This window comes from Scomber japonicus, chromosome 7, assembly GCF_027409825.1.
Source record: "Scomber japonicus isolate fScoJap1 chromosome 7, fScoJap1.pri, whole genome shotgun sequence".
In the NCBI taxonomy this organism is placed as follows: Eukaryota; Metazoa; Chordata; class Actinopteri; order Scombriformes; family Scombridae; genus Scomber; species Scomber japonicus.
In genome coordinates this window covers 19212383-19240120 of record NC_070584.1, presented here as the reverse complement: position 1 = coordinate 19240120, position 27738 = coordinate 19212383, and the positions used below count along the sequence as shown (strand labels likewise).

General features: G+C 38.7%; 1 protein-coding gene across 2 annotated transcripts in view; it reads right to left on the bottom strand.

The window, feature by feature from the left end:
• The window catches only part of negr1 (neuronal growth regulator 1), a 148733-nt gene extending 145882 nt beyond the window's left edge, over positions 1 to 2851 (bottom strand). For both annotated transcript variants that reach the window (XM_053322391.1, XM_053322392.1), the window contains exon 1: positions 2503 to 2851. In XM_053322391.1, coding sequence (XP_053178366.1) covers positions 2503 to 2672 — 170 coding nt within the window. In that variant the 5' untranslated portion in view covers positions 2673 to 2851. The remainder of the gene's footprint in view (positions 1 to 2502) is intronic.
• Positions 2852 to 27738: the final 24887 nt, after the last annotated feature.

Below are 27738 nucleotides of genomic sequence, written 5' to 3'. Positions count from 1 at the left end.
TGTTTTCTGCAGTGAGTTCCCGAAAGAAAAGGTTAATTCTCTGATGCCTGGCTCTCAGGACCAATGAAAAAATGATGAAGGAAAGAGGACAGAGACGTGGTTCTTTGTGGATTTGAAAAAATTACTGTGACGAGACAAAGTAGGCCTTTATCATCACACTGGTGACAACTATGTTTTCCAGTTAAATGCCAGCCAGACAGGCAACTAGAGCAGTTAAGAAGGTTTACAATTTCTATTAGGACAACAGGTGCAAGCACAGCAAAGTGATAACTTCACATTGGCCATTGAGATGCATGGTTGTAACATTAACTGCTGAATCACATCCTTTAATTAACTGAAAAGAAAAAAGAAAAAAAAAACGCCAATGAAAACCTCTCGAAAATGTTTTCACTATCCATTACCTAGATTTCTGGTTGGCATTTCTGAGTTGATGAGCCGCATGTGGCGAGAGCGTTGCCTTTTTCGGGGTGGTGGGAGGCAACTTGTTTATTGAGCCGATATCGAGCACAGGGTTAATATCATGCCCAATAAAGCTTTGGGATTCAGGCGAAGCTTTTGCCACTGATCACAGCCAACCCAGATTAACAAAGGGGAATTAGATGCCCTCTCCAAAGAGACAGTTGGAGGTGTAAGTCTCTTTGACAGGACGGCCTTCAGGCATGAAGGGAACATGGTAAAAATAGTGAAAACCTCTTAGTGGTTGCCAAGGTAATTCTGTGATGGGAAACAGCACATTCACAGCCTGCAGACGACATGACACTCATCTCCATTATAACCACTGATGATGACCTTACGCCACATAAACAAAATTATGCTCTTCAACAATCTACTACAAGACAATGACTACAAGCTACCCAACCGGTGAAGGCAGATGGCCGCCCACCTAGAGCCTTGTTCTGCTCGAGGTTTCTTCCTAGTAAGGAGAAGTTTTTCCTTGCCGCTGACGCCAAGCGCCTGCTTATGGGGGGGGATTTGTTGGGTGTCTGTAAAATAAAGAGTAAAGCCTCAACCCATTCTATGTGAAAAGGGCTCTGAGATCACTTCTGTTGTGATTTGGCCCTATATAAATAAAAATTAACTGGGAAAAAAATGAACAAGCCGAGCTGAGTATAACTTTAGACAGTTTTCTGCTCTGTATTCAGGTCCACAACCAAGCATCTCTCAGAGTCAACAACCACAGAATTCATATTGAAATGGGGCAGGCCTGCCCCACAGCCCTCCTCAGAGCGATCAAAGCGGATATTTGATATTGCTAGAACAAGATATTATCACAGCTGTCCTTAGATTTTGCATCTTTTTTTCTTTGCATGTGTTCTGAGTAAACGAGACAGTTTTGAGTTGCTGAAGAAAAACTGACATTAAGACAATTGTGATTACATAGCCTATAACAGTGTTTCTCAGTTCTGGTCCTGGGGTACCCCCTGCCCTGCAAGTTGTAGGTGTTTCCCTCTACCGACACACCTAATTCAGATGAATGGGTAGTAATCAGTCTTCTGCAGAGCTTGATAACGAGCTGATCATTTGAATCAAGTGTGTTGAGAAGAAGAAAACATCTTCACCATGCAGACCACCAGCCTACAGATAACTAGAATAGTCTATTAAACTTATAAATTATCTTTTTTTTAAAGGCAGCTCTTATTTTAAATGTAGCCTTGGGTGTTTTTATGTGACTATTTCTGATCATGAGTTTGCTTATATGCTGAAATAAAGAATATAAGGCTGCTGTTACAAAGTCTTGAACACACTTGTCCAAACCACACCCATGCCATTTAATTTTGTCCTTAATGGGCTGCTACCTGTGCAGCTGACATCGTAACCTACGTGATGAAGGGAGGATGGAGGGAGGATGGAGGGAGGTAGCGCGTCATTGCCATAACTCGACTCCGATCAACAGCAACCACACAAACATTGTTCAGCATCGTTTTTAAAACTGCGACATCACATTGTGCAACCAGCAAAACTGACGAGCATCATACACCACAAAAAGCACATTAGTCTCTTTTTTAAATATTGCATAAGCTCCTCTTATTGTACTGTGAAACTGTGGGAAAATCAAGGGGCATAATATCATCCAAATTACATAAGCGACGCTGTGTGGTGGGCTAATATGGCTTTCCTGGCGACATCGAGCCACCTATGAGGGGCTGTGAAATCTAACAAACCCTCCAAAAATAACACATCTCCTCCATTAGACCAAATACTGAAAGGGGACGAGTGTTAGAAAACTTTGCTGTGGGTAACCAGCTTGACTGTCGCAACAGCAGCGGTCCTGTGGTAGCTGACCGCCCCCCTGTCAGGCGAAAACAAGGACGGGATGGAGGGAAAAAAATGACCCATTGTGTGTTGATGGCAGACGCTATATTACAACCCCCCCTTGTTTAAAAGTAGTTAACATCTTTAAAACGACAACCCGGTGTCCTTTAGCTTTTACAGAACTCCGACAGAGAGTGAGTGTGAGCGAGAGAAAGTGAAGTTGTGTTAGCGTGTTTTTTTTTTCTTTACCTCAGTAGAGCCGTGTCGCCTTGTCTGCTAACCACACTTTCAACCGAGGAATAGTCCACAGTTTGTCCAGCGGGCAAACAGGACGGCAGAAAGCAGCACAAGCTGAGAATTATCGCAGTAAGCCACTGACCAGAGACACAAGCATCCTGCACCGCAATCATTATGTCCATCACAGCTGTATTTTGTCGTCGCTTTTCCCAAATCTTCTTGTTGCAAAAAGCGGTTTGTTAGCTAGAAAAAAAAATCAGATGAGAACGCGAGTGACGCTTTATTTCCACACTTTTTCCTCCTCGGAGCCCCGTAAAGAAATGATCCGCCGTATAGTTTCCCAGGTTTGTTTTGCTGGATGTGGAGCTCACTATGCGGGGAAGTGAAGCTACTCTCCAGTGGCTTGCACACCATCTAGTGAGGAAATGCGATGTAAAATGGGAGCAGACCTAGAAGCAGACAACCCCCAGGCTCTGATCCTGTTGCCATGCGGCCGTTTCCCGGGCAACCCGTTGCCAGTGGCTCGTGATGGAGCAGTAAAACCGGTAGGTAGGTAGGTAGGTAGGTAGGTATTGATACAGGAGCAATTAAATATATCGATTGGAGAACCAACCCTTTTTTATTCCCAATAAGGAAATGAACAATCTGAGCATTTAGTGGAAATGGAGCTGGTGACGCAGGTGTATCCCATAGGAAAACTCAGGAATAGATTTGATATTGATACTATCAAAATATAACCAGACAGACAACTCACATAAAGTATGCAGAGTTAAGATACAGGCCAATATATTTATTATTTATTTATTATTGTATATGAAATGTAAAAACTCCTCGAAATACTTGTTTTAGAAATATAAGAATGATTATTTATTAAAAGGACAGGTTGACAAATGTTCAAGTCTGTCAGGTCTGTCTCAGGTGGCCTATGAAAATTAACACAGGGTTTTCCCTCCTTTAATAGTTCCCTCTGTTCATCTGAGTCCAATCAGTTTAATCTGTCATCGGAGTAAATCAATAGAGTGGATATCTGCCACAGTTAAGACTCTTTTTTTTTTTTAAACCCCCCCCCCCCCCCCATTCTGTCTCAACAAAGGACACTAGGAATTTGGCATTAAAAAGATTGTAGCATTGAAAGATATTGGTTTGATTTCACTTAATTTGGATGGCTGAAGCCTCATATTTCAAATTAACGTTTGAACAATTTGTACAGAAGGACTGTGGATTTTGTCCTCCATCACTTGCATTGTAAGTGCATTATGAAGGGATTTTCTTATGGTCAGTATGATTAGCGAAAGAAAAACATGTCAGTTTTAATTTGGGCACCTGACTGTAACTTAATAGAAACTTAAGCCTATCATTTAGCTAAAGTGCAACACATATGTGAAAGCCCTGTCTGTCACACACACACACACATACACACACACACACACACACACACACACACTCACACACACACACACACACACACACACACACACACACACACACACACACACACGAGATTTACAAAGTTTGTTTTTGTTTTAGAGTAATAACCCCCTACATTATGCTGCTCTAAGCCTTTCGTCTTAGCCTACATAATTCTTTACACTCTGTTCAGCCGTAACCATGGAAATGACATACATTTCTCAGAGTTGACATGTTGGCATAGTGCCACTGAATTATTGGGGATGACACACAACTTGTTATGAACCTCACATTAGTCAAACTTCCCTGTGGATGTACAATACAAAGAGTAGCTACAGAAGATACTAAAGTAAATGGTCAGTTTGTATCTCCATGACCACAAGTTTATATCCACTTAGTTTAAGATTTTACAAAATGATTCCAGTAATTGTGGCATTATTGTAATGTGGGAGTCCAGTCCAAGGTCTTCAGATATCAGCAGTTCATCCTAGTTCAGTAATTTTAGTCCAGTTTTTATACCCCACAAATACAACCTATGTTGTTTCAGTGTTTGTATTTCTTGTTTTAGTGCAGATGTTATTTCCCATGTTGAGTCCATGTCCTATATAAAAAAGTATCCTATTCTTTTACTCTGAACCCCTGCTGAATTCCCTTTTTTTTATTAATTTCCCCAAGGGGATCAATAAAGTTCCATGATGTCTTATCTGAAAATCCTATCTCACAGACCACACAGTCAAGATTGCAGTCTCTGTCTAGAGCTGCTCCATTGAAATTAAATGAGGTGAGTGACTGTGAACTCCTAAACAGTTTGCTTCTGTTTTTATACTGAAATTAGCTTCATACTATTGCCTTGCCTTTGGTTTAAAATCGGGGAAAGGAGTTTTGATCCTTTATAAATTCATTCTGGGTGCTGCGAAAGTTGCTTTTGCCATCTTGGGATATTATTTATCTGAGGAGATAAATTGTTTATCGCAGTGGTTTGAGAGGGTAGGAGTTGGGACACATTTCTATTTGCAGGGCTATCTGTGACAGAGAGCCAGGAAAACTGGTTTCCAGAGGTTACAAGGGACATTTCACAGTGCTGGAAAACGAGTCAACAACCAATGTTCCATGACAAGCAGCATTAAAAGAGGAGGAGTGAAAAGTTCATCTTGTCACAAACACAGCTCAAATTTGCATAACTGAAGCTCCCTCTACTGTTAATAGCTGTGATAATACCATGAATACAAATACTTATACTCAGTTTTGTCACAGAGGTGTTTTGGGCTGAGACAGTAAGATATTTTCCATCCTTCACTTGTCAGTCACAATGTTGAGTCCCCCCCCCCCCCCCCCCCACACCCTCCTTTTCTCTGAGCTCTTCAAATTACCTCAGAAAACGTACCTTCCCATGCATGAAAGCTATAATTACAACGACTCCATTTAGTGTTAGTGCACTGTGCAGAGGGGGTAGAAGAGTGGCAGCCTCTAATATTCAACTCATAATAACCTCAGGAATTATGAACAAGATGAAAGAGATCAGGCACCGGACTATCACAACGTCTGCCCTGTTTTGAGTAATGGATACCTCAGACATTCCTTACAGAGGTTTTTATAACCAGCCATCGCTCAATGAAAGAGTGGAATCAATGGATGTAATTTGCTTTATTTTTTAATTTTTTTTTTTTTTTAAACCAGACAATTTTTCTTAGGACATGTTTCCCTCATTCTACTTCACAATGTTATCAATCTCAAACAGTGAAGCATAAACCAAAGAAGAATGGCCTTTTTGTTTGTGTCTGTATTAGTGGTTATGGGAGACTATCTTACCCCGCTGTTAATGTCTTAATTATATGCAAACGATGTGTGAAAACAGGAAGAATATACTGCCTTATTTTATCTGTTCTGTGAGTGAATGATGAGCTCTCACTTCAAAGACTTGCCTTTTGACGTCTATGTTATCACATGTTATCACAATATATTGTTCAGGTATACTTGGCTTTTAATACCAACTACAGTTTATGGGACTAATTTAAAATGATTAATGTACTTTAAGCTATTGTTTCCTGAAGTATTTAAGTGACTGGTCATTTTTCTGTAAAAGTGATTTGGTAGGCTATTGCAGTAATGGATGACATCCAACAGAGAAATGTGCCAATCGATCACAACAAACACCCAAATGTGAATACTGAGCAGCTCTGGTAAATGGATCCCTGTTGCCTGGATTTACAGGACTTAAGAAAGATCCATGAGGAAATATGTAAGGATAATTGATCTCACATTCAAAGGACCCATGTTTTAGCAACAAAAAGGCAGTATAAAAGGCTGTATTTTTTTTTATCAATTAATGACTATAAAACTTGATGTAAAACAGCCTCCATCCTACATCTCTAGCTTTAATGCTTGAATTTGTCTTCTTTATTTGCGCAGAACATTGCAAATTAGCCTCTTGTGTGAAGAGATTTAAGTCTCTATAATTTCACTAACTATAGGACTTACCCATTCCCATTTTGGTTGACATCCTATGGTTTAAAACAGGAAATCAGCACATTTGGATGATCAACTGAAGACCCATCTAGACAGCAATCCAACATATACTGTATGATGATTAATGTCAACATCTCCTCTCAGAAGTGAAACAGAGGGTAATTTTCAGAGCCCATCCTCGACTTCTTATCAGCAACTATGCTGCTGGTCATGAGGTTGCACTTCAGTGATTCTCTTCCTGCTCTGATGCCTCTGGAAATAAGGACTAAAAGACTCTAGTGGGGCCACATCTTAGAAATTTAAATTCAAACCAGTAGACAAACGCATACATGGACTAAAGCTTAGTGATGTTTCACTGATATTTTAATAAAGTATGTCTCAAGTATATGTAAAAATTCACCTGCAACACAAATATGGCCTAATAAAGCTTTTACAGTTAATAAGTAGGTGTGTGTGATATATTATCTAGTTTTTCAAAAGGATTATACATGCTGTTAACATTCATAGAGAAGCAGAGAATTATAGTAAAGTATCAAGTGAATGTGCACTACTGTGAATTTAGAAATGAGCACTTCAGCTGTGACATTCTGTTTCAAAAAAGGCTGACCCAACTTTCTATGAAATACAAAACAAGAAAACCTTAATGCTCTTGCTTTTGCCTTGAGTTCCTCACATAAGAAATTCCATTATGGTATAGTTCAACAACTGCCACTTGTCTGAGTAAAGAGTAATGCATTACATTTCTCAAAGTGTAACTCGCTGTCGCAGTCCAAATGCACATTTATAACACAGATGTAGTGGACAAAACACATCGTGAATGAACTATAGTTTGATATATGTAGCCCTCCAGCAGTGATTTATTTTGAGCCTTTCCTTTCTCTACTTTCCCTGCACTGCCCGTGTGGGACAAAGCCTACAGCACTCATGAGTCATAACTGATTTGTACTTTCAGAGAACATCGACCACATTTCATACGAGGTGGATAGTTCAGAAAGCTCTCCTGAGTCATTAAATATAGCAAGAAACAGATCTTTTATACCCAAGAGTGGCAAGTAAAATTAAAAGAGGGTGTCACTGAAAAGTTCATCGTGTCACAAAATAAGTTGGGGATGGTCAGCGCTGTGACATTGCTGACATCTTTATAGGACATAGTTCAGTTTCTTGTTCATTTTCATCACTTAAATGTGGAGCAGCTGTCTGTAACAGTTGAGTGCCCAGTTGGCAGGATGCAGAGTGGTCCACTGTGTACCAAGTATGCTTTAGGCTACATTATAATGAGACTCTGGGAGACAACAGTGGATGAAACCCTCATAACACTAAACTGATCATTTACTGATCATAAGCAGTAAGATGTGTTATTTCTAAGAATTCAATACAACAACTTGTACTCACACTTGTGATTTCATTAGTCTAAAACAAGCAAGAATGAGTTCATGATATTATGTTCTATAATGATGACAAAAACTGAAGACTAGTTGGGAATAAATCACATTGATAAGTAAGCAGTGAAATAAATTAGTGATTAAATATTGACACAAAATGCAATAACTAACAAATGGAATATGTACATATTTGTGTGTAATTCAAAAGAAGTAGGCAATAAAATAATAAGATTGCATTGAAATGCAGGATTTGTCCATAGAAATAAATCATATTAAAATAAATGAATATTTATGATGCAATATTGTTACTGTTTCTTCCCTACCATGTAGCATGTCTGGTCTTTCATCAGTTTAGTTCAAGGTGACGTACTTGTCATTTGGGGACAGTGGAACAACAACAACCCAATTATACCTCCAACAAATATGGAGAAACATTAGCCTCAATTCAATCACCTCCTTTTAGCTCTGTTTTGGTTTCCACCTATTCAGGTAACATAATATAGCATATGCAAGTGACTTACAGTGAGTTTTCAAGAGTTCTTTCACTGCTGCTTGGTATGTCTGGAAAAAAGGTTGATTAGGATAGAGTTGCTGGTCTGAATATCATAACAATGATCCAAAATAGACTGAAAGGTCCTGTAGACAACAAAAAGTGAGTGGTAATTCTCTGTGGGTTTGTGACATCAAATAAATCCTTTCATATTGTGCAGTCTTTTAATTTATTGTTAATATGCCAAATCAGATCAGTTTTATTTATTTAGCATCAAATCACTTTTTACATAGAGCTGGTCAAAACCATACTATTAAAAGAAATGAGTTCATTTGAAAATGCTTTATTTGCTGTATTTGAAATGCTTTGAAATGTTTAGAGTAAAAACAATGCTGGAAATCAACTCTGACTTACAGGCTGAGACCTTCCCAAATTAAACCACAATAAAAAGGTTATTTGGCTTATTGTCTACTGACAATAAAAATGCAGTGATGTAGATAAATATGCCAAGTACCAAATCATTTTCAAAAAAGTATAAAATAATCATTAAAAATATACACATTAAATATTAATCAATAGTTACAATGATAAGTAATATTTTAATAGCTTATCTATTCATTGGTCTAGTTCATGTAAATAACTATGGCTGGTTAATTACTTATTTGTGTTTGTTTATGTGTTTGCTGCATATTGTATACTTATTGAATATCTATTTCATTACTGTCATCCCCTTTCTTAATATAATTTAGTCACCTTTAGTCTTTGACAGACACATCTATTTCTTCCTGCTGCTTTTACTGTAATGAACAAAGTTGTGTTGTTTGCATAGCAGTGTAAATCATCTAAAAGTCTTAGTGTGTGGGAAAGAAAATGAACACTGGCTTCCTGCTGCCTAGGTTTTCTTTTTTTTGTTTTACAGTACTGTATGTTCCCCTCAAACACCAGCCACAGGCAAAGCAACAGCACCCGTTTGTTTCCTTTGATAGTGTGAGCTCACATGGCAAAGCCCCCGTCTGCATCCAACGAAAAGTTTTTGTTACACTGGGTGAATCTTTAGTGTCTTTGCCAAGATTAAACCCTTTGAACCACTGTTTCTTCAAAGATTTTAACCTTTGTACTGCGAGTCGTAATAAAATCAGTTGAAATATTTCACATGTTGAACACTGGTTTTAAAACAAGCATACTTTTCATAAACACATCTGACTTCTGTTGCCGATGGATTTTTAGAAGTTAAATCCACCAATGTCTTTTCCCTACTCTGCTACCTTCTTCGTTCTACCATGAAAATACAATGTATAATATGTCTGTCAGTATGAGGCCACAATAAGCTCTGCTAGAGACCTGTGCATATTGTCACAAATCCTCAGCTGCTGATACAAGGTCGTTCTAAAGTCATAAATTTACTGAAAGTGACTCTTAAGGGGCTACAATGAAATGAATACCTGGTCTGCTGTGATGGATTCATTTCCAAGTGAAAACCAAGTGAAAAAATATATGTTTTGTCATCTATCAAGCTTTTTGGTCCAAAATAAAGGAAAAAGACACTTACAGAGAGGCAAGTTTTATCTGAGCAGTCACCTAGAAAGTATGCTTCAATTAGTCAGTTTTTGCTTTACTGGTTGCAAATATCTCTGAATGGATGGAAACGAACTTTGGAGGGCACTTATCAGACAATACATGTTAGTGACTGTTACATAAAAGCTATAATAACTTTGAGAATATCCTTAACTGTTATTATGCTGCCAGGTTACTCTGCCCACACTTGTAGGCTGCCTTTGTGTTAACATTTTTTATAATCATAGAAACGGAGGTCTAACCAGGTATCACTACATTAAACACTCAGTACTTTGAATTATGATGAATTATCAAGGTTTTTCATACATTCTTTGGCTGACAATTCTGTGAGGGAGTTTAGCCAACATGTCAAGGGAGGTGACAGCAGTCTGTGTTCAACTACCGAAAAAAAAGGATTTTTTTTTTCCAGATCAACAAAACAGAATTGAAAGCAAGCAAGTCAAACTTGGCTTCCTTTCCACTCTCCCGTAAACCACCAACTCTCTCCTAAAATAAGCTCTCAAATCTCTCACAGGGGTACCTTTCCTTTATACCAACACCTGGTGTATGACAATGTCACTAGTAGTTGATATTGGTTACCCACTTTATCCACAGCATAGTCCTCACCATAAGAACAAAAAACATAACACTAAACCAAATGTTTAACTCAATCCAATAAATTCACCTCCATACTTGGTCACTGGTGATGTCAGCGATTGTTTAAAAGAAGGAAGTCATGAGTTGACTCCCCTTTGTTCCAAAAAAACACGAGTTTGGTAACACAACAAGCTAATGTGTAACTTAAGAAACTCAGGGCTTAAATCAATACACAATAACTGGACTTAAATAATACTTGTTTGTCTCAATTAAAGCCAGGATAGTATGCAAAAACAATGCTACAAATAGATGTTACACTGCCTAAACAAATGACAAGCATGTTAGGAAATACATTAAAGTGTAACAGGGACAAATGGTGTGGTCTCATCCAATTTTTCATGTATTCTTGGCAGGTCACTTAGAGGCAGTTTTCACTGATGGATGGTGCAGCCATGTACTGGGTGTCTGCAAGTACATCCTGAGTGCCAACAAAATGGCTAAAAATACTGGGTCAGATTAAATATTTGATCACAAATATCAGGGATGGATCTAGCAGGGCCTGGAGCTAAACTGAACACTCAAAAGTGAACATGTAAGCCTCAGTTAATCCCAAACTGTATCCTTGTACTGTATCTGTAGCATGTATTTCAAGTTGCAGCTGAGAAAGTTGGGTGATCTGTGGTAAGGGTTGCAGACCGGAGCTGATTTAGATGTCACTCACAATTATTTAATCTCTATTCTAAATCATTATCTGTATCTTTAATATATTCCTGCCTTTGTCTGAGAGCGTCAGTTCACACAGCAGCATACTCAACATCATTGATGATTTGGCTCCAGCAGAGGTTTCTTTAACTGGAGCCTGTTGAGCCTGGAGGCAATGTTAATATTACACAGCAAACCTAGCAGCAGTTGATTCTTTTATGGAAAAAGTTTATTTTTTAATCTAAACACTTTTCCTCTCTTCATTGTTTCGTGGATGAACTCTGAGTTTTGTGACTTCACTCTCAGTTCTCTGTGCAGCGATAAAGAATATTTGGCAGTTTATAAACTGATGATATGTTTAATATTACATTACACTCTTACTGAGACTGAAATGATTGTCTTACTGTAATAAAGAGAAAGGTGTCTTCCTAAGTAAACTTCTGAAAAAATAAATGTGCTTATAGTACTTCACTTATTTGCTTTTAAAGAAAATTACTTAACTGGAATTTATTAAAATTGTTATTTCTTCTACAGTTTCTTTTCAACTTTATCAGGGAGGTCCGTTCCAGGGGTGGGTTGAGATCGTTGGTGGTCCGGGTGGGGGGTGTGACCGGTCTAATAAGTGGCAACACAGAGCTATCAGGATGCTTTGCTCTCACACGCGCTGCATTTATAGTCACACGCGCGGTCGTTCTCTAGATCACGCTCTTGCTAGCTCCAGATTCTGGGAGATTGGATCTCATTTGAGGGCGTCAGGGAGCCGCTATCAATATGCGGGAGACTCCCAGAACTTCCGGGGGAGTTGGGGGTCTATAATACACAGGTTCATATTGTGCAAGGTACGGCCTCGTGATTGGCACAGCAATGCAATAGGGGCGGGTCCTCCTCGTTGGCAGGACAGGTGTTGTGAATGAACCGGTGCCCAGCTTGAAAGAGCTCCTGTGTGTCACTGAATGTGTGCATTGCTGACTGAAAGATGTCAACTGCCTCAATTTCTCTGTTCACTATAGTGTGTCGGATTCATGTTAATGTGTATTTAAAGACATTTCAATTTGTGGAAAAAATTGCAAGGGGGAATATAAAAAAATGTCTAATCAACCAAAACTTTTGTGACCCCCTGGCAGTACCTCCGCAGACCCCCTAGGGGTCGCGGACCCCCTGTTGAAGACCTCTGTTTAAAGGTATTCCAAACAAACGCCAAGATCATTAAACATAATCACTTAACACTGAGTCCTTTTTAAGGTGGCATTACTGACCAGCTCAAGTTGAAACCTTGTCTTGAGCTGTTAAATATCAGAATTACATGCATAATGTTAAACAAACAAAAGGACCACATTGCCAACAGCATCAGAAAATAAATAATATTAATAGTCGTGCCAATGGAACTCTGAAGAAATCTGTGATATTTCAACCAAAAATGATGGTGATGAGAGGGCTGGTTTAAATACAGCGTGCAGGAGTAAAATGAGGGAAGAAATGTAATCACCTCTCATTCAATACCACACAGCAAAAGATAAGTATTACATAATAGACTACACAGTGGATCTGGTAATTTAGCATATATGGTACTGACACTAATCTTTTAGAAAGAGAAGTCTTTGTGTTAGATTGAAATGACTAAAACTCAAAATTTTGCAGAAGCTCGAACCAGATTGAATCCTAAATGATAGTGACATACTAAAAGTACACTTCTTTATACGCTCCAAATAGAAACACTGACTTAATTAAATTAATTTTGTCAACGGTTAGTTAAAAAATAAAAATGTTAAGCTCATCCAACTTAATGAATTTATATTAAAGTAACAGAATGATTGTGAGTTGAGCCACTTGGTCCAAAAAAAACAGTACATCAATTTTCTTGGCACCATAAGAGTAATGCATATAAACAGAGCTGCAAGTATTAATCAATTAGTCGATTCACAGAAAATGAATCATCAACCTTTTTTATGGATCAATCATTTAGTCATTTTTAAAGAAGACAAAAAAGTAAAAATTCACTGCTTCCTGTTTCTTAAATGCAAACATTTTCTGTTTTCTTTCATCGTCTAGTGGTCTAACCATCTAACAGCCCACTCGCCAGTGTCAACGTTTACTTCAGCATTGTAGGGGAAAAAACCCTGAGATATGAATATTTTAACAAACATGGCATCTCATGTTGCAGCGTTTTGTTTTATAGTGTTACTTTTAAGTTGTCAGTATGCAACATGGTCTGACAATCCAACTTTATTTTATGGTTTTGGTGAAGCTTGTTGTTAAAAAGTCTGAAAAATATCCACTCAGCTGTCAACAGTTTTGTGTGCCACGGTCTCTCAATTCAACATCCTTTCATTTGTCTCTTAGTAGTACCACTAGATTACCACTTTTCAGTTATGTTAGTAGTTTTCCAAAATGTTGCCAAATCATTGGTTATTTTCTGAAGTGTAGTTTTTCCTTGCTCTGGCTATTTTCAGACTAGTAATTTATTCAGTTTTGGCCCAAAATATAAATGTCTTTTTCGGAGAAGATTCAGCATCCAAATCATAATGGTTGACTCATTCATGCAGTTTGTTCTTGAGCATCTGTACCTTGGTTGAGAGTCTGCAAGCATCCAGTTGAAGGAACAGCTTCTGAAGAACTACAAAGAAGGCTTTCAGTTCCTGAGGTTCAGTGCATATATTACAACCATGTACATGCAAAGGAGATGTCTCCCCAAAAGTCATGCAGAACACCCTAAATCACTATGGAGGAATGTGTGGCCTCACCTCTCTCAATATTAATGCCATAGATGCTTTGGGTAACTTGTACCAGCTCCCTCTGCAGCATGCTTCACATGTGAGCGCCACCTACGGGCAACAACTACAGATGTCGGCTTCAGGGCACTTAATTGCTTTACTAACCGAAGAGACCAAGAGACCAGGGAGGCAAGCATCACTGTTCTCTCTCTCTTCTCTCTCTCTCCTCTCTCTCTCTCTCTCTCTCTCTCTCTCTCTCTCTCTCTCTCTCTCTCTCTCTCTCTCCTCTCTCTCTCTCTCTCTCTCTCTCTCTCTCTCTCTCTCTCTCTCTCTCTCTCTCTCTCTCTCTCTCTCTCTCTCTCCCACAGTTATAATGCTGTAATCTGAATTAATTTGAAGTTTAAATATTGCAATTAACATAAAATGTAATATATAAATGAAACAAACTTAATACATAATGTATATTCTGCTTAACATATTTTCATCATCATGACTGCCGATGTACTGCAAAGTTGTTGTTTTTATTTATTTTATGATTTTTATTGGCACAGAAACTTTTACATTTCAGTAGTTATTGGAAACTTCTTTCACTCTGCAGTTCTCTGTCCAGTATCATCTTGTGTTGCAGCTGATAGTGTAAAAACTTCACCTGTTAACTATAATATTCTCCTCTAATATCTCTGTGAGACTGTCAAATGCCTTGACCACCTCCACCTCCCATCACAGAGCACTTTGCTTTAGAAATAGTTTTTAAGCTTCACATCAAAGCATTCCCTCTTTATTTCTGTCACAGTGCAGGGCTGCTCTGATGACATGTCCGTTGGATTCATATGTTCTAATTGATTCAGGTCTCTTACTGTCGCTCCTAAATTTGTTGTGTGTTTGTGTGTAAAGTTAACACACAGGTCAGGAGAAGTGCTCATCTTCATGCCTAAATCCCAGTCCATAATATCTAAATACAGATCTACACAAAAAGTGAAGCCGAGGCAAATCACACAACAGAACATTAGCCACATCCATGTCAGCAACACCAAACACCTAACCCTAACCAAACACACAATCAGCCAACATATTGTTATTCAAGGCTGAGGGGTCGAGCCTAAACTTACATGTTCACCACATCTGGCCAACCCAAATTAGCCACCTTGAATTCTGCAATCAGTCATCATATTAACATCACTTGTTGCAAGCTTACTTCATGCCTTTCCACAATTTTCCTTTCAGTAAAGCAAATAAAAAATAATAGATGTCTTGATGAGGTACTGCAACACCCCTGGATGTTATAGACCTATTGTTATTTGACAAAAGTTCATGGTTTTGTTCTGTAATTGTTTTCCACAGAACAATGAATGCTTTAAATGAACAGTTATAATTTTGTCTGTAAAATTGTGTGTGTGTGTGTGTGTGTGTGTGTGTGTGTGTGTGTGTGTGTGTGTGTGTGTGTGTGTGTGTGTGTGTGTGTGTGTGTGTGTTCACTATATCAAAGACCGTTAGTTATTAGTGTTAGTTATATTATTAGTTCTGGCAAAATTGAAAAATAAAATAATTGTCTGCAATATAAATGCACAATTATGAGATTATCTTCATGACTGAAAGCATGAGCTGTTCTCTACAATAATCAAAACTCTAACAGGATCTTTAATTGTTTGGTTAAGTTGTGACAAGCACAATTGTCTTACGCTCATTACTTTGAATAAACAAGACTAGGTCAACACATCGTATATAGCAGGACCGTGTATGAAACTATCAAGGGCTTTTAATCTGTATAATGCCAACATGGACATGTTTTTTTAAATATAAGTTTAAGATTATTTGTTTGTACAGTATAGCACTTTTCATACAGTAATTGTAACTTAAGGTGCGGTACACAGAAAAACATTTAAAATAATTAAAATACAGATTTGTATGTGTTAAAAAGGGTTGAGTTAAGATTTAGACTATTTTTCATACATTTTTTTTATATTATTAAAAATTGTTTTAATGCAGTAATTCAATGCAGTTAAGTTAATTATAGCCCATCTAACTTATTATCTTTATATGCAGATGTAGCCCTGAGTTATTATTATCTGATTAGCTAATGTTATTTATCTGGAAATCTAGAAAATTGAATTAATTTATGAGCAAATCTAGAAATATTATACCCCCTGCATACAGCTTAATATTATGACCCCACAATGTAACAAATAATTGAGTGTGCTAACCCTTTTACACAGTGACCTAGCACCACAGTGTAGGTGTACTGTATGTAAGTTATATGTCCTTTAACCTCTGTCCATGAGCAGGATGGTGGCACTGGGGATGTACTCACGGAGTGTGGTGGTTATTCAGCGTTGCCAGAGGAGGTCTGATTATTCCCATGTGTCTCAGAAGGTTATCTGGATGTTAACTCTCGTTTCCAGGTCGGAGGCAGACCAGGCGAAGCTACTGTGTGAGCTCAATGAACTAGTAGCAGGCTATAGTCTTTACATTGCTTTCATCACAGTGCAGCAAACTTCAGGTAGCAGTTGTCTGTAAGTCACAAAACATATCGTCTTCAGTTTATCAAGATGACAGTTTAAGACAAAATACAAACAAACAAACTGCACAATTTTGGAAGTCCATACAAAAAAAATGTAACCCCTTCCTACTCTTTTCACCTGCTCTCTGCTCCTACTCTCTCACTCTCACTCACGCCCACACACACCTCAGCCAGTCAGCAAGTAAAACCCTCTGCGACTACAAACATACAACTCAATCAAATTGACATATTTTTATCAAAAATTAAAATACAATACTCATTTTTAACATTCTTAAAATTCTTTCACTCTTTTGTTATCACATACTTGCTGTTTCTTTATTTATTTATCACAGACACCCATTTATGCATTCATATTTTTCACAGGGCTACATAATCAATAATGGTGTGTAAAGTGTAATGACCCCAGTACAGTGTTTCATGTGTGTAAAATGTGTAGTCTAGGGGACAGGATCACATTCATTACCACATGACTACATGATGATAAAAGTTCACTATTCTCAATTTTGGATGATTAAAGAAAACTGGATACAAGAAGGGCACTGGGCTTTGAAGCCAATTTGACAGCCAAACAAGTGACGGTATTGAGCCCAAAACTGCTCCCCCCCCCCCCCCCCCCCCCCCCCATAGACTTACACTGTGAAAGAGATGTCTATAAATCAGCAGATACATTTTTTTGAATAGCACAACTGTGCAGAAAGACTTGTTTCAATATCAGAATTTGATCAATTCAGTCCAATCACATTTCAAAAGCCTGGAAGAGCCACATGATTTAATTGTTTTATCCAATTCAAGTTAGCCGGAGGGCCAAACTGCGGCCCCACCCAGCAGAAGTCTCTAGTGAGCATGCTTCATAGGTGCATTAAACCCATAAAGCATGTGCTGTATGTTTTCAAGGAGTGACATCTTTGTCTCCATGCTCCACTGAGCAACATTCATATAAGTTAATGGGCTCTGCCTCCAACACTGTATCCAGTTCTCTTAAACATCCATGGTCTCAGTCATGGATGTATTACAGGAGCTGGGCTGTGTCCAAAATCACTCTTTTATTCATTTCACATTACCGGCAAGACTTTGCTGCACATATCTGGTTGTGGTGGACCCTCCCTCTCATCCAGATATGCAAACTGACTGTCACAATGTTTATTATGGCAGCATTTGTAACGAGTGCCATCTAAGGTTGATTATGTGATTGTGATGCTGCTAGGGTAATATATAATATCTCATAGCAGTTGAGCCTTATTGTGTTGCACTGAGTGGCTTTGGCTGGGCTGTTCTTTGTTTGTGTTTCAGTTATGCAACTGCTGTGTCGAAGAGCACCTGAAATAGTTATTGTTGCAAACTATTAGTATGTTTCAGCTTACAAATGATTTGACCACCTATAAGCTTGTGACAATAATGACCCAAAGACTGTCACTGCGGTTTCCATTACAGTTGTTCGCAAATAATAGTGATATTTCTGACATTTCGACAAGTTCAATTGCTACTTGCAGGTGTTTCCATTGAAAGGTGTTTTGCGAACTAGCCGTAATTCTCGTAATTCTCATCCCACAAGACTTCACTTTGAGGGAGAGGGCCGAAAGCGTTTGCGTTTCCATTGTTTCGGGACAGTGATCTCGGCTGCCGCTACAGCTATTGCTGCAATTATTATGAACAGAAGGCGAAGGCAATGCATAATTATTCAAAGGCAAAGCCCTTAGGTGTGGCAGTGGCCACGAATAAGGGATTTCTGGGAGAGGATTGTGAATGAGGAATTCACAGACGAACTGTGGATACAAATTTTTCGGATGACCCGGGACACGTTCAATGAGCTTTGCGATGTTCTTGAACCTCTTGTGGCACCAGATGTGTCATGCCCGGGAGGCTGTTCCTACTCAGAAGTGAGTGGCTATTGCTCTTTATAGACTAGCAACCTGCTCTGAGTACAGGGTAATAGGGTAAATGTTTGGTGTCAGCAAAACCACCGTACACAGGTGTGTGTGTATGCAGTTTGTCAAGCTATATGCAGCAAGCTGAAGAAAAGAAAAATCTGTTTGCCGGACGTGGATGAGGCCCTGGAGATTGCGCAACGTAATTATGAGTCACATAAAGTACCCCAGGTCTACAGTGCAATTGATGGGTCTCACATACCTGTTCGTGCCCCAAGTGATGGCTATCACGACTATGTCAACAGGAAGGTTTGGACATCAATTGTCCTGCAGGCTGTCGTTGATGATGAGACTTTCAATGAACACTTTAGTGCCATCAGTGTGAAAATTGAGCATGCCTTTGGACACCTGAAGGCAAGATGGCATGTCCTGTCCAAGCAGTCTGATATAGACTATAATTTCATGCTAGTGGTGGTGGCCGCATGTTGTGTTTTACATAACATATGTGAGAAGAAAAAACAGCAGCTACCACCTTCAGCATTACATCCTGCAGTGCCCCATGCTCAACAGCCCCAGGGACATCATCAGGACCAATCAGACCCAGGAACGGTTGCAATCAGAGAAGCGCTTGTCCGGCATTTGGCCACAACTCATTAGTTTCCCCACACACAAGCAAACAAACTGAAATATCTTTGGTCAGAAGCAAAGTTAAGTTTAGCTTTACCTTACTTTCATGAGTGTACATAGTTATTACAGTAACACAAAGGCACATCTTAATGGTGTATTTCAAGTTTAATGCGTGGTTTCACACAACTTATTGTACACAAACACAAAATGTTTTCTTTTCTAAGCATATGAAATGAATAAATAAATGTGGTTCCATGAACACTATGGCAACATTTTCAAGTTTGTTTTTAAATTTGTGGTTTCATGCAACTTCTTTTGCTTTGTTGTCTGCTTAGAAAAATATTCCAATGTAGGCTACAACACAAAACTTTAATACGATAAAACATTAAATAAAAGTGCCTTTCAAAGAAAACAGGTACATCTCCTTCTTTAAACTGCCATTACACAAAAAAATAGGCTACCTCAATAAACATACTTAAGTAGTGCAATTAACTGCCAACCGACAGAGAAATAACATTGAAAGTGATGAACATGGTAACATATGTTTGTATATGACAAACTACAAACTATGGTATGTGTTGTAAGAGTGGGAATGGTCAGAGGAAGAGGTAGAAGGAGGCTGCTGCTGGTAGTGATGGTAGGAGGTAGGAGGAGACTGAGATGATGTAGGTGGTTGGTGGTGGTGAATGCTGGAGGTGGTTGCTGGGGGACAGGGAGCCGAACTCCAGACAGCACTTCTAGAGCATGAGCATGAGCATGGCGCTCTGCTGCCTCTGTAGCCCTCTCAAAACAACACACTGTTTGTTTCAGCACATCACAAATTGTGGTTAGGGTTGTCTGATCTTGTTTTGTTTGCTCCTTTATCATGTTCATGTACAGAGATAAAGTTGAGGCTCTATGCTTTGTTGGCCTTCTCCATGCCTCAGAGGTGGAGGTTGAGCTTCAGATGGTTCTTCATATTCTGGCACATCAGGCGTTTCAGCAGAGCCATGGGGCGACATGGGCAAGACATCAAATGTTGCTAGAGTAACAAGAAGAAGGAATAATATATATACATTTATAGCTGTATACACAGTACTGTACAAAAGTTATGTCAGATTTATTTTATGATGCAATACTACTTTCATCAGCCAGCCAAACAATATTATGTGACTTTAAAGGATAGCAAATTCTTGACTTAACATCCAAATCCGTGGAAGTCTCCCAGATTGATACCTCCACATCTGCCTCAGCATGTAGTAATGCATAACGAATAACATAAGTATTCAACAACATCATCCAAAATTAGGCCAACAACAGCTAGTCAATAAATTGTAATGAGTTTCCAAATTATTGTATGTATGTATGTATGTATGTATGTATGTATGTATGTATGTATGTATGTATACGTGTGTGTTGTATATATATACACACACACACACATACATATACATGTACACATACACACACAGTATAAGTAGTTAAATACACAACACAAACACAAGCTAATATTCTTCGTGGTTAACTTAATACTTTATAGGGATAGCACAGCGTTAGCATGTTTGCTAACTTCGTCAGGACATATTAAAACAAAATAATTGGGACTTACCCATGCTGTTGACAACGGAGGCCATCGCTTGTACAATGGGTCGATGAAAATGCTGTCCATGGTATCGTAGTGTTTAAACTTTATTCTAGCCCTCCCACCGACTCCACTTTTCCACAAGGGGCGTCTTTCGGCCAGGTATCTTTGTTTGAGGGTTTTCCACTTGCTGAGGATAATTTGCCACAGCTTCTCGAAACCCCTCTCCCTCAATTCCCTTTATGTATCCTTATAGCATTCAGAATGTCTATGTTGTTTACTATCTAAGATAGTTGTGATATTTTCATCCCTAATAACAAGTCAGTCTCATCCTCTGTCCACACATACCACGCCATCGTCCTCGAAATGAACTGTTCACGTGACCCCCTACATCATGCCACTTGACCCCAGTGACGTGTAAATGCAAAAAAAGTGTTTCCATTACACTTTTGCGATACACTTTTATATCGACACATCTGAAAAACCACCTCATGAGAGTGTAAAAATGTTACAGCGATATTTGAGAGGATTTTCGAAATGTAGGGGTTTCCATTACCAGTTTTTTAGGTTAGCGATATTTAGGTTTTGCGCATTTCTAGGGGTAATGGAAACACACCTACAGTTAAATGATATACATGTGATAAACTGTGTATTTTAAAAGTTGTTATATTGTACCATTGGGGCTGGCAACTACCACCCTTTGGTATTTGTTTTGTCTTGTGTTTTTCTTTTTTAAAAGGGACCAGTTAATGGATTTTTTCAGATTCCCAATCGAACTGCTAGGCTAGGCTTGGGGTGCAAGTATGTATGTTATATTTCTAGATAGTGATTTCATGTAATGACAGTTGTTTTCCTCTCTTTTGTATTAACCACTTAACGCACGCTGTTCCGTTGACGGGACGGGACGGATGTTAGGAGGTAGCCACAAGTTCTTCTGAATGTTTTAAACACCAACCCTTAAACATATATATTCATGCCGTACATCGTTGGAAAGCTTAGATTGCCCTGATTCATTCAAGACCACTCACGACTTATATGGTTGCTCACAGCCGTAATAGTATTAGCGATTAGCTCGGCTAGCCCCTGAGCTAAGTAAGAAAAGCTATAATGCCTACATACCTTCAAAGTCTTCCCTTTATCCACAACGATCATCTTATGACTCAGTACTTTCTGTACAGCTCGCCAAATATCCATTCTTGTGAAATATGAAATCCGTTTCCATAAAACCGAAATACTTTCCTCAAAATGTCCATGTATTTAGTCAACACGTAACGTAATAACACAAATAACAAACCACATATGGTCCGTTTACGTCATTTCCTGACCTGCACGTCCATCTCAGAGTACACATGACTAGATGTTTACGACCGTGAGCCTCTTCTGCTTCTGACGACACCACACACAAGCCAATCGGTGTTTAGGATTAGGCAGTATGGCTGTGTCCCAATCTGGTCCCATCGGGTAGTGAGGTAGTGACAGTAGTCCTTCTCTGCAATTGCGAGGCTGCATCCTCGAAGTACGCATTTAGAGGCCGATTACGTCACAACGCTGCGCGAAGGCTGTCCCAATTCGAAGACTCCTTCAAATGCAGCCTTGAAATGCGGCCTTCTTTTCCCTCTTTTTCGAGGATGCACCGCTACTATCCTTCGCGGCCTCCCAGATGCTCCCATATCCCAAGATCCTTTGCGCGGCGCTGTTCAGTGCCGCGAAAACACAACAATGGCGACACCAACTGGTGAAGACTTTTCATTCAAGTGTAAGTATTGGTTTGTTTTATTTAATTAATTGTACTTATTACTACTTATACTTTTATACTTTTATTAATTACTTATATTTTATTACTTGACTTATTTTTTTATATTTATATATATATATATATATATATATTTACTTATATTTATATATATACATATATATAGGCCTACACATAGACTAAGATGAACAAATTTAGATTTTAATAAAGAGCTACGTTTGGGATTGTCACTATTATATGTTATACTTCATTATTATGATAATTTTTTGCTATATTAAACCCTTTTGTCTGTTAACATAGCATCCCTGTGTTTACCTTTTCTCTTGCTTCCCTCTGTGTTTAGAACAATACTGGAAAAGATGGGCGTGGAGGGGAAGGTCCAGCCCCACCAGGCGAAAAAGAAGTGGTGATTTTATGTTAATGTTATAAAATAAAAAATATTGTCAATTGTTACACGTTGTCTATTCCATTTAGTATTTACAACTTAAGTACAATTTATAACAGGGTTAACAAACGGCATAAAGTGCTACTGTTCAGGAAGAACAAGGGATTAAATATTTTCTTTTATTATCAAGTGATGAAACATTTAACTATTTACAAAAATTACATCAGGAATAACTATTTACAGATTATTATTATTTTATTATTCTTTCTCTTGTGTGTTTTCCTTCTTTCTTCTTCTTTCTTTCTTTCTTTCTTTCTTGTGTGTTTTCCTTCTTTCTTCTCCTTTCCTTTCTTCTTCTCCTTTCTTCTCTCTTATAATTTTGTCAGCTTTTTCACCGTCTTTTCGGTCGTGGCGTCTTTCTCGTCTTATGGGCGGGAACAGCTGGTGACGCAACCAGGAAATGCCTCGAAGGCTAGACCGTCTCATTTAACAACGGTTGATGCGTCCTTCGGAGGTTCCTCAGAAGGCTGCATCCTTCGAAGGCCGCAAAGGCCGCGTACTTCGAGGATGCAGCCTCGCAATTGGGACCAGATTGGGACACAGCCTATGTCTCCAAAGCCAATGAGGACATGTGACCGACAACAATGACGACATGGCTTTGATTGACTGCTGTTCTAGCCTATGGAAATATTCGGTGAAATGAAGTTGATAACCTTTTAGCCAATAGTCTGAGGTTTCCAACGGTGTATGACACTAAGCTATTAAGTTTGGCTGTCCATAAACAAACTCCAAGCGTAACCGGCGTGCGCCCTGTGCGTAAAAGAGTTGAACCATATATCATTACGCACACGGCATTTTGGTACACGGTTGGTTCTTCTCCGACTTAACATATGACTTATACCAAAATAAACAGATAGATAGATAGATAGATAGATAGATAGATAGATAGATATGGCCAAACAAACAAATATGGTTATATGTAATAATAATAATAATAATAATAATAATATTAATAATAATAATAATATGGTGTCAGCTTTCATTAGAGACCAAGATTTTGATTGTAGGCAAAGGGGTTGTGAAGTTATAGGTGTTTGATTGCGGTTATACAGCTTTGGTAACCAAGTGTCCATTTGGAGTCTCCAAAAAGGACCTGAGGAAAACGCATGGACATACCTGTTGAAAAATAATTCTGAAAAATTCATCTTTTGGTCTTTTGACTCCAAATTTGGACTGCATGAAGCCAAGACATGCATGTGGCTGTGGCCTCATTGTGTCTATATCCTGCTGAGAGGTCCCTGAATGTCTGTACACATGTCATTGTAAAGGCAAACCTATGGGCGAGTAAACAACCCCATCATTGTAACCTCTGCCACTCTTTGTCAGTAAGTCACAGAATCACACAGACACTTTTACAAGAATCCTGAGGGTGTTTCCTTTCCAATGATACCAGACACATCTCTGAGTCTCAAACTATGTGGGATCTGTGCTGCTCACAACTTGGGCATGTCGTTTAGGCTAACAGCATAAAAAACAGGGGCGTGTGTTAAGTGGTTAACAGCCTGACTCTGTACAAGGCCTGGTCCATGCTGACACAATTTTCTGTAGTGGGACTGCAATGGGTGACACATGATAAGTATTCTTAACTCTGAGGTGTGCCATCATCACCAAACTTATCAAGTATTCTCTGCTTCTCTACAAGAACTCTCTCAGTCCAATTCAAAGAACCTAGCATAGATATGAACCCTTTGGCACGGGGATCACAACATTATGCTGAAGAGCCTGTCAGTCATCCAAAAGCAAATGTTGGCATTAACTGAAAGCATCTGAATTTGTGCCATTTTTCATGTTTCCATGAATCATTAGCCTAATTTCTAAAATATAAAAAAAACACTATTTGCAACATGGCCAGCAAACTTTGATGATAACCAACGTAATATTACCTTAACAAATTCAGTCATTGCTTGACAGTGCTTGAATATACACTATATTGCCAAAAGTATTGGCTCACCTGCCTTGACTCGCATCTTAACTTAAGTGACATCCATTTCTTAATCCATAAGGTTTAATATGACGTCGGTCCACCCTTTGCAGCTATAACAGCTTACTGGAATATTTAGGAGCGAGGAAATTCCACGACTGGACTTGTTGCACGGGTGGCATCCTATCACAGTACCACGCTGGAATTCACTTAGCTGAGCTCTTGAGAGCGACCCATTCTTTCACAAATGTTTGTAGAAACATTCTGCATGTCTTGATGCTTGATTTTATACACCTGTGGCCATGGAAATTAGCCTGGTTAACACCAGGCCAATCTCATGTGAGATTGAGGTAGGGTCTGGCGAGGAGCCGTTCATTTTCTCGTATTTGAGGCTGGATCGAGTGTCTATCAAATGCTTCTGTACGCTACTGGATAAACTTAAAGCCAATCATATTCATTTCTTTGATACAGTCTATGATTCAGAGCCTGTAGGGAGCAGTGCAAACACATCCTGTTTATGAAGGAAAAATGTAGTGCAAGTTTTTGTTCTATTTTCAAAGTGAACTTGCCTTCCAATTTATTTAGCACACAATCTACTACTGCTTCAAACAGTTGCTGCACTATCTATCTAGATAGATAGATAGATAGATAGATAGATAGATATAATAATTATTACTATTATTTATTTTGTATTATTTTATTTCCATGCCTGATTTCCAGATATTTCCATGATATGTATACTTACTCTTAACCTCTTAAAACTATTTATAACTAAACTATTTATATTTATTCATATTTATATATTCATACGATTGATATATTTTATTCATATTTATATGTTGATACAATTTATTTATTTTGCTTATGGCGTTTTGAGTCTGGCAATGTTTTTTCCAAGCGGAGTTGCCGTACATAACCGTCCAAGATGGCGGACGATACTGTGCATGTTGCTCCAGCCAATCAGAGACTGCAGTCAGAGCGAGAAAAGTCTGGTACAAACATAGTGGACAAGGAGAGGTGACCAAGAAACATCCAGAGAGGACAAAGTTAAAAGAACATTTAATATAAAAGAAGGACTTTGACCAGACAAGAACCCGCAGACACGTCAGTGTGGTTTTCCAACGGTGTAGGGACCGACGGAGGGACAGACGGAGACCCGGCGGAGGAGCGGAGAGTGAAGGCGGATGCTGATCTGCCGGACAGGTGAGTAACATCAGCGCTGCTTCACATAAACTGTAACGGTACCTGCTGACATTCAGCTCTCTGTCTAGTTAGCAATGATGTGTTGTTGTTGTGATGTTATCTGTAAAGTAGCGGAGTTGTTACTACAGCTGTTTGATGCTCTGCACGTTAGCTTCGCAGCCAACGTTAGCATCGTGCTAACGTAAACTACAACGTAGTAGCTGTGTAGTTGCTCGCTGTGTACCTGGTGTTTGTTCACTGCTTTCAAAGTGTTTACAGTCATGAAGACCTATAAACACAGGTTTGCTATCACAATAATCTCACGTTAGATTGAGATGCGGTCTGGTGTTAGCCAGGCTAGCCATCTGTACTATCGTACTATCAGAAATAAATTCTGCTAACTTAACGTCCCGCAGCAGACGCTTCAGACATTCCAGACATTTCTTATGCATGAAGATTGTACTGGACATGTTTTTTGATAGCCAAGGCATCCAACATGAGAGTCCCTCATCCATATGTAGCTCTTGTCTTCTTTTCAATATGTCTAACATCATCATGTTGAGGCCAGGTATGGTATCCAAAGATGTCATCCTTTACATTTTGTAAAATTTAAAAAGGAGTTAAATATATTTGAACCAGTATTTTTAAAAGGTGCATTCAAATGACATGAAGACTACCTTTGCAATGTATACAAGGCTGAATGTTGGCACCATAACCAGCTCATGTAACACAGTACATCCACCTGCAAGTCTCTTAATCTTCTTCTTTGGGGTTTTACAGCAGGTTGTATTGCAGTACTGCCCCCTTCTGGATGTAACACATTAAGAAGTAACTTCACCCCCAGGTCTGAATTCCACCCATTGCATGATTTATAGAAATGCTGAAAAGTGAATAGATAATAACAACAACAACAACAACAATAATAATATTATTAATCATGATAATACTAATGACAATAATAATAACAATAATAATTATAGGAAGACAAACTGTGATGAAATTTAATTAATTTAATTTAATTGTTTTTGACATTTTGACATTGTGTAACCAGCACTCCACTATTGAACCTGTCTGCTGCAGAGCTGCGGTCCACTGAGAGACAAACACAATTACTTGGACTTTATTACAAAAACATAACTTAACAAAGACATTTATCTCAAGTAAACTGAAACTTAATAATATAATAATAGTATATTATTTATATAAATATAAATAATATACATTAAACAAACCACTTTTTAATTTTGTTGAGTGTAATGGTGCAGACAAAGGATGTATTTGGACCAACCAGCTGAACGGTCCAGTTGGTGGTGATGTGGTATTGCAACTTGGGCAGTTCTTGGTTTTGGACTTGTTCATTTTCAATGGTGAGAAATAGGCAATGCAGTGATGTAATCTTGATTCATATTTGATGAGCACTGCTTTGTTTGACAGTTGGCCTGAGCTTCATGACCTGGCTACATTGTGCAGAACAGACTAATTTGCATAAAATTGAGGTTGAGTCATGATTATGCAAATTCAAATATGGTGACTGGTCAGTCAAGTCACTGTGCTGTATCCATCATGCAGTATGTGGCCAGATCTCCAGCTCTCCATTGAAAATGAATAGGATACATCGACTTGACATCCCCCAGCAGATCCAGTGCACCTGAAGACAGGATCATAAAAAGAGGTGCTTGTTCACTGATTTTGCAATTCATTCAGCATTTTGACTTCAGTTTCACCCTTTTGAATGTCGACTTTGAAAAATTCATTGGTTACGGTGAGAGAGCGTCAAGCAACTGTTCTTTTGGTACAAAAGCATGACCTTCACACCAGAAGACGGGAAGTTAATTTTACATCTCATTGAGAGTTCAGTTTTAGAGACGTGCAGCTCCCCTGCAGACAGCTGTCATGGAAAACTGGGATCTTCATAGCAGGGTTTAATCTGCCGACCTTTTGGCACAGAGAAATAGATTACGTACCTACCACACCTCTAGAGCCTCTGCTCTAACTACCCGCGTTGCTTTATGCATACCAAAATGGACATCAGACTGGATGTTCATTAGTAGCTTTCTGTACACCATT